Source organism: Cyprinodon tularosa, unplaced genomic scaffold, assembly GCF_016077235.1.
Source record: "Cyprinodon tularosa strain WSP-4 unplaced genomic scaffold, ASM1607723v1 ctg159, whole genome shotgun sequence".
Classification (NCBI taxonomy): Eukaryota; Metazoa; Chordata; class Actinopteri; order Cyprinodontiformes; family Cyprinodontidae; genus Cyprinodon; species Cyprinodon tularosa.
The window spans coordinates 678,496-689,494 of NW_024038427.1; the positions used below are offsets into that span (position 1 = coordinate 678,496).

The following is a 10,999-nucleotide window of genomic DNA, read 5'->3' on the forward strand; positions in this document are numbered from 1 at the left end:
TTTTAGGGATTTAGTATTAAAATTTTAATGAGAAATGCCGCCTTCCCAACTTCTCACATCCTCATTTTCATTTATGATGAAACACAAGAAAATCACAGTGAGACATCAGTAGTGGTTTATGCAGGACGTCGGCTTCCTTTGAGGAATGAAATAGACTAAAATTAGGTCCCATCTCGTCATCATAACAGTGCATTTATGCTGGCAAGTGTCCAGGTTTGTCTCTCAGGTTGCTGGCTAGCGTTTCTTGTAGTGGCTGCTGCTCAGTCCCATGACTTTGAAGGTACCACTGGCGATCTTCTCATAGAGAAGGAACATGAGGGCCGCAGTCAGCACGGTCTGCAGTAGTTTGGCCTCCAGGCCTTTGAACAGACCCAACACTCCATGTCTCCTACAGCAGAGAGCCAGGTCGAAACAAAACTGCACTGAAGACCAATGACGTTGACAATATAACCAAAAATCATATATTTTGATACCAACAGAGTTGTTCTTAAAAAGGTTGTTTTTTTTAAAGCATGATGCCTTAAAACAGTAAAGACAAGCTGTGCTTCTGGATCCATAATCTTAACTGATATAAGCCCTGTACCACGGACCCGGATTAATGGGTCAGCATGACAATTTCACCTTTAACCCTGACTTTCTGCTACCATGAAGCTGGATTCATTCTTAGCGAGGCCAGTCACCATGGTAACGTACCCTGAACGACAAACCTGCTCAGAACCAGGCTCGCTTTCAGGATTGATCCTATTAAGCGCTCCAGGAAACAAGGACATGCCCTTTCTTTAAAGACCCAATTTAATTCAGAGGAAAAAAACGAAATTAAACAAAACAACATCACATTGAATATGTTCTTGACAAATGAAGTCGTTTTTTTGCCTTTGCCTCTTTTTTGACATACCAATCATTTACTATTCTATTTGTCTTGTTGGCTGTAACAGTATAAATGAAAAGGGGAAATGTTACACTGAACCAGCTCCGATGGGGGATTAATGGTAACGCCAGCTATAAATAATAAAAATAAAACACTAAGAAGAAGGCTGTCATTTTCTTGTGAAATGGATCATTGATCATATAAAGCAAAGACTCTATTTGAGACTGTAACAGAAATGCTACAAAATTTAATTTAAGTGAGCTGATTTCTGACACAGCTCAAAAATCAGGTTGATTTCACTCAGACTGATCACTTCTTGTATTAATATGATGCAATCCTGGCATCAGCTTCCAGCTCCATTGTAGCAAATACATTATTGAATTATATTATAAAGTCCAACTAACCAGATGAAATAATGCTTTTGTGTTTTATTGTTATCTGCTGCAAGTCCTCTTCACTCCAGAGGGGCACGTCATTAACATGCTGTACAGTGACTGGGATGCAGTCTGATTTAAATGTCACTGATCTCCAATTTGCTCATTAACGTAGTCAGAATGCCACCACCATGTTTGACTTTTCATTGAGACTTTTTTCTTCTTTGTATGTCTGTAAGATGAGTTTTTGTTCCTCACAGGAGAAATATGGCTCTCTCCCTTCTGCGCTCATGGTTGTGATTGTTCTGCTACCTTGAACCCGCCCCTTTATGTGTGTGCGTTCAAAGATTCATGATCAATTCAAACTGGAATGAGTTAGCAAGTTGATAACCAGTTTTTTGGTACTGCTGATCCTGAATTCCATTGTTGTGGATTTGTTAAACTGGATGAGAGTTATCCCGATAGGTTAGGTTTGCTTCCTGGTACGGGCCTCTGATCGTAGTCTGTTATGCTACGTTCACACCGGACGCAACAGGAGCAGCAAAACCGCGTCTGCTGCTTCCTTTTTGCTGCTTGTACCAGTTTAGTTCTGACACATGGCTGGTGGTTGAAGGTGGTTTTCATGTACATAATCCAAACTGCAGGCACCAGGATAATAAAAGCGAACACGCTTTGTCGGCAGGTTTTAGCATTTTAAGTTAATTTAGGCTTTAATAAACTGTTTCAGAGGAGTGATCACAGCGCTCTGTATCATCAACGATGTGTCTCTCTTCCTGGCATCTCCCAGATCAGTGTCTCTCATTGGTTGATGTGGCGCGTCAAGCAGCAAAAGTAAAAATTTTCCATCTCGAGCAGCAGCGCGTTTGCGGTGCGTCGCGTGCATCAGATGCTTAAACGCTCCCGACGCGCTGCGCCTGCTGCTCAAAACGCGCTGTGGGACATTTTGCTGCGCCTTGATGCGCTTCAGCCCTTGACACTGCATGTAAACTCGCTGCTTCTGCTGCGTCCGGTGTGAATGCAGCATTAGTGGAAACACTAAACAAAACTGGTCTTAAATGAAGACTGAAGAATTCACACAAATGAACTCTATTTGTCTGAATAACCAGTATCCCTGCAACTAAACATAGCAATGGCAGAATTGATGCTAAGAAACACATTTAATACATTTATTTGTAGTGCAAAAAAAAAAAAAGTTTCAAAGGGCGTTATTATTATTCTGCAAAGATTTAACCTGGAAGTGCTACAACTCGTTTTGAACTGGTTGCCCCACTTTTTTCCTCACTTTTCTCAAGAACTTCCAGTGTATTTCCCTGCAAGTTTATACATGTGCTCCAACATGCGTTACTTAGAGAAACCAGATTTCAAAGTGAAGAATATGTTTTGTTTTAATCCTCACCTTGCTCTGTTTACCAGTAGACCTTTGATGGTCTGTAGACTGGACAGAAGTTTGGACCTTTCCTTTGGTGTGTTGAACTGACCGAACTAATAAGAGAGTAAGGCAGAAAAAAAAAATTAAGGCCAAAAGTCCAAGCCTTTGAACAAGACCGATAAATAAAACCCACCCTGAGGACGGATTGGATCGTCTGCAGTGGGTATGTAACAGTGGTGGCAACAGCTTTGGCGACAGCTCCGATGATGAAGACCTCCAGCGACGAAAGCTTGGAGGGTTACCAAACAAAGCAGATCACACCTCAGCCCTCCATGGTTCAAGCCTGCCTGCATTTAAACCATCTTCTCATCCAGATAATATGCAAAAGCTACGACCTCCCTCCAACCCACCTCCCTGGGAACCCCTCTTCTCAGCTGCCTCTTCAGACCTTCGTAAATCATAAACTGGATTGCGGGGTTCATCACCAGCAGCAGGGATGGGAAGGTCCCGTTCCAGAGGGCTCCAACGCCTTCTTTACGGATGATCTGCTCAAATGCATCTGCAAAAAATGACAAAAAACCTTTCCTCATGTTTTCACATCACAAGTATTTTATTTGATAGACAACACAAAGTGCTTATTTTGATGGTGAGATTAAAATCATGATGATATGTTATATATTTTTTATTTCACATAAAATGTATGGTTTGCATTTAAATCAGTCTCTTTTACTCAGGTTAAAAAAATGCCTTCAGATAGCACCTATTTAGTGGAGTCCACCTGTGTGTATGTTACGTCTTTTAAGAAGCCACTTTAGGAAGGCAGACAGTTACTGTTGTGGAGATGCAGAGATCACACACTCAGCAAATAGGGTAGCAGAAGACAGGCATGAAAATAAAACCCAGAAACCATAAGAAAGCCTCAGTTAATTTGTCCCAAGGGAGACATAGAAACATCAAATGTGTTCTGTTACCCTTAAAACACCCACCCTAAAAGAAGAAAATGGTGACCTGCACAGAAACCATTCAAGGAATTATGTGTAAACTTGAAAGTGTCTCTTTTTACCCAGGATGCCCGAGTAGTTTGTGGGCCGGATATCGGCATTGCGAAACTTGGATCCCTGCAGCTTCAGCCTGGTGTTGACCACCCACAGAGGAGTGGTCAGTAGAACATTTATAACACCTGGAAAAGCAAGTTGGCTGATAAAAATCTTAAACAAAATGTTTAAAACCAATTATAGATGGAGATCAGCTCACCTGCAGCAATGCCGACAATGAGGTCAGTGCTAGGAGTTGACAGCCTGCCCTTGAGCCAGGCATTCTTTATCCAGTGGAAGCAGTAGAAGTAGACAAAGTTGGAGCAGCACAGACTACAGATGACAGGGAACCATCCTCTGTAGGGAGCTAGTCTACATAGAAGCAGCAGTAACATTTTTAAACTCATATATTTCTATTCTTTAATAATTTAACTGTGATCTATTAACATCATAATACTCACAGTCCTTCTTCTTTGACAATATCAGCCAGAATAGCTGGTGTAGATTTGGCCTTTCTATTTTCATCCACTGAACTCAAAGAAAAAAAGTCATTAAAATCTAGAATTGAAATGTCTTTAAACTGAACAGCAGGTCAATGTTGTTTACCTTGGAGTCGTAATCTAGCAGTATCCAATGGGAAGAATACTGTCATTGCAGTCACACTTCCCTAAAAAAAGGGATTTTTAAGCATTTTTAAAGAAATATATTGTGTCATCAAGTCGAAATTGCGTAAACTGACAAAAAAAAGCTTCCATTAAAGTAAATAAGGGAAAGAGATTGAAAGTGAAGGTAACTCACCACTGCTCCTGCCACAGCATGAACTAAACTCTCATAGGAGAAAACCTCCGCGGACATTTCAGCTGCCGTCTCGGTACAAAGTAGCTCAGATGATAAGAAAAAGTGCTTCTGTTTTACCGCTAACAGCTGTCAACCCGCTCGGATACCTCACGGCTCGCTGGCTTGTTTTATCCGCACTTCCTCAAAGCCGTGACTCCACCGAACGGAATTATGGGTAGTGTAGTTTCACGCGCGCCTCCATGATCAACAGTTTTCTTTTAATTTGATTTGAACTGTGGGGTTTTAACAGTGTTTTGTGCACCATTTCTGATGAGGGAGAGCTAAAATATAACAATCTGCTATTGTAATAATGTATTGTAGATCTGAATTGTTAACTGTATTTTGTTAAATTATTGTTCAATAAATGTTTTGTAAAAATATCTCTCTCTCTCTCTCTCAAGCAACTTATTGATGGGCATTACCGCCATCTACTGGAATGGAGTGTGGATCGGGATATATATAAATTCTCCCACAACACAATAAATAAATAAATAATATAAAATTATAATAATTAAGTTAATAAATCTTATATTCTATTAAGGTAATTCATTAAATAAATAAAAAAACATTTAGAAGATGAAAGTTTGTCCAAAATATCTTGTATATTCAATTACAATTTATTTTCTTGTCATCAACTAATCCCCTTCCCTCAACAGAAAATGTAAAAAATTTAGAACAGACCAACAAAACATGTTTTACTGTCTCTCCTTGAAAACAAAATATCACAATTTCCTGTTGGATGTTTTCCCATTTTAAATAATGTACTATTTAACCTTGTATGTTCAAAATATAATCTGGATATAATGGTTTCCTCTTTTCTATTTCTTCCTGTTTTCTTCATTATACCAACTTTTATTTGAATACTGTAGAGCCACCTTCCAGTTCTATCCTCTTCCCACTGCTTTTGCCATCTTTCCTGGGTAGTGTAGTTTCACGCGCACCTCCCTGATCAACAGTTTTAATCACATTCAATGTTTAAATCTCAGCAATAATCTACTTTAGACAGCTTTTTTCACTGTGTTTCTCTGTTTAGGACAAAGTAATTATTCCTTCCTGCAGCAAACTTACTACACTCCTATTTTTATTAAAATTTTTACAACTTTTATTGATAGAGCAATTTGTGGAGTTTTTGCAGCCAATCACAGTCAACTCTTTTTATTTTCCACTTCTCATAGCCAAGTGCATCTGTTTATTTTTTTCTTTGTCCTGACCAAAGTTATTTAAACTGAGCAATTGCAGCCTTGGCCGCCGTTAGAAAGTTTTTATTGAGGAAACTGAGGGGGCCTTTAGCCAATGTTTTAACTCCCAAAAAAATTATGGATGCATAATATTGGAATTTTGGCCAATATCTTGATATGTTACAACAGATCTGGCCAATAACTAATAGCAGTATTTTTTCCCTAGAGCTACAGACACTGTGTAATTTTTTATGCCCCCTTCTGTCTTGTGCAGCCATTGCAAATAGTAGTTCACCTAAAGGCTTCTGAAACTTTAAAAAAAGTTCATACCACTGACTTTTTTTACTTCAGCATTTCCTCTGAGACTCATGTATCAGTTGGGTGTATGTGACCTGCTGGAGCAGGCATAATCTTCACGTTTTAGCAGATCGCTAGCTCAAGTGCTAAGTCACCCATCCTGCAAACAGGAAGCCTTCATATCCCAGCTGGGAATGAGCTGCCAGTGTGGCCTACTTTGGGGAATGGCAGCCTAGTGGTTAGAGCATTGCACAAGGTATCAAAAGAGTTCAAGCCCCACTCCCACAGACTGCCACCCTGAGCAAGATCTTCAACCCCCACACTGTTCCCTTGGCATTGAATAGTGGCAGCCAACTGCTTCAAAAGGGGATGGGCTAAATGCAGAGAGTTAATTTCATTGTTCTGTACTTGTGGAAGTGTAATGACATTAAAACCGCAGGAAAAGAAAACTTTTCTGTCATAAAATAGTCCCTTATATATTGGTGAATTATACTAAATATTGGCAGACGTCCGATATCAGCTAAAATTGATCACAAGTTTCTTTGGCTTTGTTTCCAGGCCATCAAGGGATATATTATGTTTTCTCTGTATTCTCTCTCTTTTTTTTTTATTATTCCATAGAAAGCAACTCCCAGTCAGTTGTTTCTTTGACAATGTTTATTTCCCTTTTAAAAGCAAAAAAAAAAAAAAAAAAGCAGTTTCATACATTCCCAGATAATCAGTCCCGGCCCGTTGATTCCCCGGTTAGCCGTGCTTCTCTCACTGCGCTGTCATTTATCGTTGGATAAATAGCGGTTCATCTTCACTGCTGCAACCTGCATGTTACTTGAGATTAGAGATTGCCACAAAGCCAAAAACAAAGCAGTTAGCTGTGATTCTTTAGACGGATAATCCATCACATCATTGCATTAATGATTGAACCAAGTGAACTGCATGCAATTTGGTCTGGCAATATGATTCGACTGCAATGAACTGGATTTGTTTCGGAAAAAACAGAGGAGGACATATAAAAAAAAACTCATCAGCAGTGTTTTTAAGCATTTCTTAAGCACGTTTAACCTACTTTAGATGTTGTCTAAATATGTGTTATAGTTTCTTCCATCTGTTGGTATCAATTAATTTTCTGTCACGCTCCATCCCTGCTGGGGTTGCAATGGGTGCTGGTGCCCATCTCCATCTGTCTACAGGCGAGAGGCGGGGTACACCCTGGACAGGTCGCCAGTCCATCGCAGGGCAACACAGAGACAAACAACCATTCATGCACACACTGACACTTAAGCGGAATTCAGAGAAGGCAATTAATTCAACAATCATGTTTTTAGACTGTGGGAGGAAGCTGGAGTACCCGGAGGGAACCCACGCATGCTCAGGGAGAACATGCAAACTCCATGCAGAAAGACCCCTTGTTGCTGCAAGGCAGCAGTACTTCCCGCTGCCCCACTGAGCAGCCACCATCTGCTGGTATATTCAACCAAGATGTAATAATGATACAAATCTGTTTGGATTCGGGTCATTTCAAGCATGAGACCAAGTGGGAGTGAATAATCTTAAACAGACTCGAAAATATCAAACAGCAAAAATGCATAGAGCACATTTAGACTGGGATTTCCACAACTACATACATCATATGACAATATGGGCCAAGTAAATCTCTACAGCTTAAAACCTTCATGAAAAAGGAAATGCATCTGCATGAAAGAAGTGTTTTCTTTTCATTGTTGTATACAAAATGTAAATAAAAACCTCTTAAAGAGGGAACTCCTGACTGTGAGTGAAGGCACTTCATTTTTAGCTGCAGTAAAATACATGCAATTTAATGAACAAAGATGCAGGAATGAACACCTTAAGTTTTACCGCTTTCATTCATTCTTTCATACTCTTCTTCTCACTTTGCGTGGTACTTCATGTTTTCAATGGTCAGCATGTTAGTTTGTGTGAACAGCTAAAATAAAACTAAAACATTAAGGTCCTATCAATCCCCCGCCCATTCACTCAGCCACTCCTGACAAGCCCTCCTCTGCTCCTCGCTCTGCTCCTCCATCCTTCGTTGCTTGCTTTGCTTCCTCTTCTCCCCCTCTCTTCTTGCCACCTCTTCTTCCTTCTCTTTAGTCTTTCTATGCTCCAAAACAGCATCAACTGTGGCCTCCAGTGTCCTCAGTGAGCGTTGTGAAATCCATTTTGGGTCGACAGCAGGGACAAAGGGGTCTCCGGCTGTGACAAGAAGCTCCTGAGGCTCCAGGGGGATGTGGAGGAGGTAGGCATGCAGCATCATACGATACGGAGAGTCATCTGCTCCCAAGCTGTAGGTGAAGTCTCCGACGATTGGGTGGCCGATGGCGCTGCAGTGGACCCTCAACTGGTGGGTTCGACCTGGACAAAGACACCGCTCAAAGCAAACAGTTTACATATAATAAATAATCCAAGCATCTCAAGGTAAACATTTTGTTTTGCGACACTAATCGGCTCACAGGAAAAGCAAGTTTGATGGATGCTTTCAAAACAGCAACAACTTACCAATGACTTGAATCCTTTTGTCTCATCAGAACCAAAAACTACTATGTAATTATGTTTTTGCTTTTGGAATGTGACTACGTTTTACACCTCTAAAGGCTCTCGATCCAGGACCTTCTTGTATTAAGAAGTATAACAGAGCACTTTGCACATTTAAATTACTTGACAGCTGCGTAAGAGATAAAAAGATCAACATTTAAAGAGGACTCCTGCATGCTGTCCAACTTGCAGAAGACGATAATTATTTGCAACGTTTCGGTACTAGCGCTTCATCAGGCAACCTTGACAAAGTCCTCAGGTTTGCCTGAGTCCTCAAGCCCTCTATGCGTTTTTATCCTATTAAAAGCGCGATTGCAAACCTGAATAATTGCCACATAGACTAGCCAGGGTTTAAGCTTTAGTTTGCCATGCATCCTCAAGTGGTGAAGAATGGAATATCCAGACCTAAATGGCAGGTTGTTGGTGCACTTAATGTGGTCCAGGTTGAAGAGGGTTTCAAACTAAAGGTTCCCCCAACCATCCAATAAATGTATAACCAAGACTTGGCTACACCCAAGCTCACCAAAACAAATGTGATTAAATAAAACTAAAATGCATCTAAAATAATAAGTTTAAGTGATGCTGAATTTTAAAGTCATAATTACATATACAGATATTAAACAAAACGCAGACAATAACCTTATGAAGAACAATCTATGTTCCCATCAGCTTAAACTGTAGTACCTGCATCATCACAGCATGATGCTACCACCACCACGTCTCACCGTAATGTGTTTTCCTATGGTTAGCTTTACCTTCACATATAGAATATTCCTTTTAGGCTCAAAAAGTTAATTTAAGTTCCTATCTGACTGAATGGAAGTCTGGGAGACATTAAGAGTGTGACACTATCTTAAGTTGTTGAAAATAAATGCATTAAACACGTTCCAGATTTCTGTTTTTATTTTATTTAGTTTTTTGTCTGTAAGCTGAGCTTTTGCAAATGTAGTTCTTTAAAAAAATGAAAGGACAGAAATAAGGTTGGGTACCAGTGAGTGGCTGCAGCAGCACCTTGGTGACCGGGTCTCCGTCATACATCCCGTATTCCAACACCGTCACCTCAGTTTGGCAAGGCTTTGGATTCTCACAACCTGTGGAGCAAAAATGAGGAAAAAAATGCAGCAAACCTTAAAGCAAATTGTCTTCGATTGTCTTTATATCCAAGGTTGTACATTCTCTGAAGTCACATTGAATTATAAACATAAAAATTATCCAATTCCAAACAATTTAAGCTGATTTCAGACTGCCGTTACCTTCACTTCCTTCAATGCACATCATATGTGTTCTTCCCTCCATGGAGTTCTTGCCAATGGCAAAATTCAAAGTTTGTGTCTCCTGTTCCACCCATCCACGAACCTGGGATGTAGAATAAAGTAGCTTAGTCTACATCAAATGTGTTTAATAAACAAATGTTTTTTGGCATTCGCTGACACCATTTCTGTAAGAGTCACAGATGGTTTATGTAGGATTTACCAAAGCTATATAGGCTTTAGTAACAGTGCGGTCCTTAAAGCAGCGGTAGGCCCTTCCAGCAGCAGCCTTATTGAGAGCGACACAAAGAGCTCCACTGGTGGAAAAATCCAGCTGGTGACAAAACCTATTGGAGGAGACGTTAATAAGGTGTAACTACAACTGTTTACGAAGCATAAGGAAAATGTAAACGGATGTGATCCTTTACCTGAACCCATAGTAGGTGCTGGGGTCTGCCAGATGGGGGAAATGATGCTGAAGCTGAAGCTGCACCGTCTGCTTCTCGTACCACATCTTGCTGTCTATGCGGATATCCCAGTGTTTGTCCACAATAATGTAGTCATCGCTCTGGTACAACACCCGCAGGCTCTCAACGCTTGCTGGCTCTGAGCTCATCCTGACCAGCTGTCAAATCAATCCAATCATGCAGAGCCTGGATCAGGACAAGAAGAAAAAAAAGATGCAAACATGACTTGGCGTTATAATCTGTTCCAATAGTCAATATCAAGTGTTTAATCTCCGACTGCATAAACTTCTGAACTTCTGACATCTCTGTTTCATAACTGCTATAATTCCAAATTTAAATCTCTTGTTTTGTCTCAATAAGTTTTCTGTTACTGTGATCCTGTACTTCAGGGGAGCCAACATAAAAGCAACAGACAGTAATACATAAAGAGGCTGAATTTGCATTATTATGTATCATTTTTTATCCTGACAGAAGAACTGTCACAGTTAGATAAACTGCTGGGTAAAACATTAGCCTTAACATGTGACAGGTAGGTATTATTGGGGTTTAACAAGCACATACCTGAATAACAGAAAATCATGCTGACACTATGAAGGTGCATTATAATCAAACTAAACATGTAATCGAAATTTGAAAAATTATGAAAAAGTCATGCAAGTATTTTTTATGGAGTAATTTCAACAATTTATCCAAAGCAATTTCTGAAATTTTTCGGATTAATAAATTCCCAAAACTTCTACGCAGGTATTTAATAGAAAAAAAAAAAAATAAATTA

The 10,999-nt window shown here is 39.9% G+C and overlaps 2 protein-coding genes across 2 annotated transcripts; both read right to left on the reverse strand.

Annotated features, from left to right (window-relative positions):
* On the reverse strand, positions 1-4,631 carry slc25a17 (solute carrier family 25 member 17). The gene is made up of 9 exons (XM_038280293.1): positions 4,444-4,631; positions 4,252-4,312; positions 4,107-4,173; positions 3,866-4,017; positions 3,675-3,791; positions 3,022-3,170; positions 2,805-2,900; positions 2,639-2,724; positions 1-388 (listed from the first exon to the last, which is right to left on the reverse strand). The coding sequence occupies exons 1-9, from the start codon at positions 4,498-4,500 to the stop codon at positions 235-237; spliced, it is 939 nt and encodes a 312-aa protein (XP_038136221.1). The 5' UTR covers positions 4,501-4,631; the 3' UTR covers positions 1-234.
* Positions 4,632-6,657: 2,026 nt separating this feature from the next.
* On the reverse strand, positions 6,658-10,373 carry rpusd1 (RNA pseudouridine synthase domain containing 1). The gene is made up of 5 exons (XM_038280290.1): positions 10,186-10,373; positions 9,981-10,104; positions 9,761-9,863; positions 9,497-9,598; positions 6,658-8,327 (listed from the first exon to the last, which is right to left on the reverse strand). The coding sequence occupies exons 1-5, from the start codon at positions 10,371-10,373 to the stop codon at positions 7,930-7,932; spliced, it is 915 nt and encodes a 304-aa protein (XP_038136218.1). The 3' UTR covers positions 6,658-7,929.
* Between the last annotated feature and the right edge of the window lie 626 nt (positions 10,374-10,999).

What these genes read in the sequence shown, in the direction of transcription:
- slc25a17 (XM_038280293.1), bottom strand. Translation starts at nt 4,500, where the DNA reads ATGTCCGCGGAGGTTTTCTCCTATGAGAGTTTAGTTCATGCTGTGGCA. An exon ending in ATGCTGTGGCAGGAGCAGTG is followed by an intron (nt 4,313 to 4,443) that starts GTGAGTTACCTT and finishes CCCTTTTTTTAG; the next exon opens with GGAAGTGTGACTGCAATGAC. An exon ending in TGCTAGATTACGACTCCAAG is followed by an intron (nt 4,174 to 4,251) that starts GTAAACAACATT and finishes CTTTGAGTTCAG; the next exon opens with TGGATGAAAATAGAAAGGCC.
- rpusd1 (XM_038280290.1), bottom strand. Translation starts at nt 10,373, where the DNA reads ATGAGCTCAGAGCCAGCAAGCGTTGAGAGCCTGCGGGTGTTGTACCAG. An exon ending in AGCACCTACTATGGGTTCAG is followed by an intron (nt 10,105 to 10,185) that starts GTAAAGGATCAC and finishes CTCCTCCAATAG; the next exon opens with GTTTTGTCACCAGCTGGATT. An exon ending in GTGCATTGAAGGAAGTGAAG is followed by an intron (nt 9,599 to 9,760) that starts GTAACGGCAGTC and finishes TTTGCTCCACAG; the next exon opens with GTTGTGAGAATCCAAAGCCT.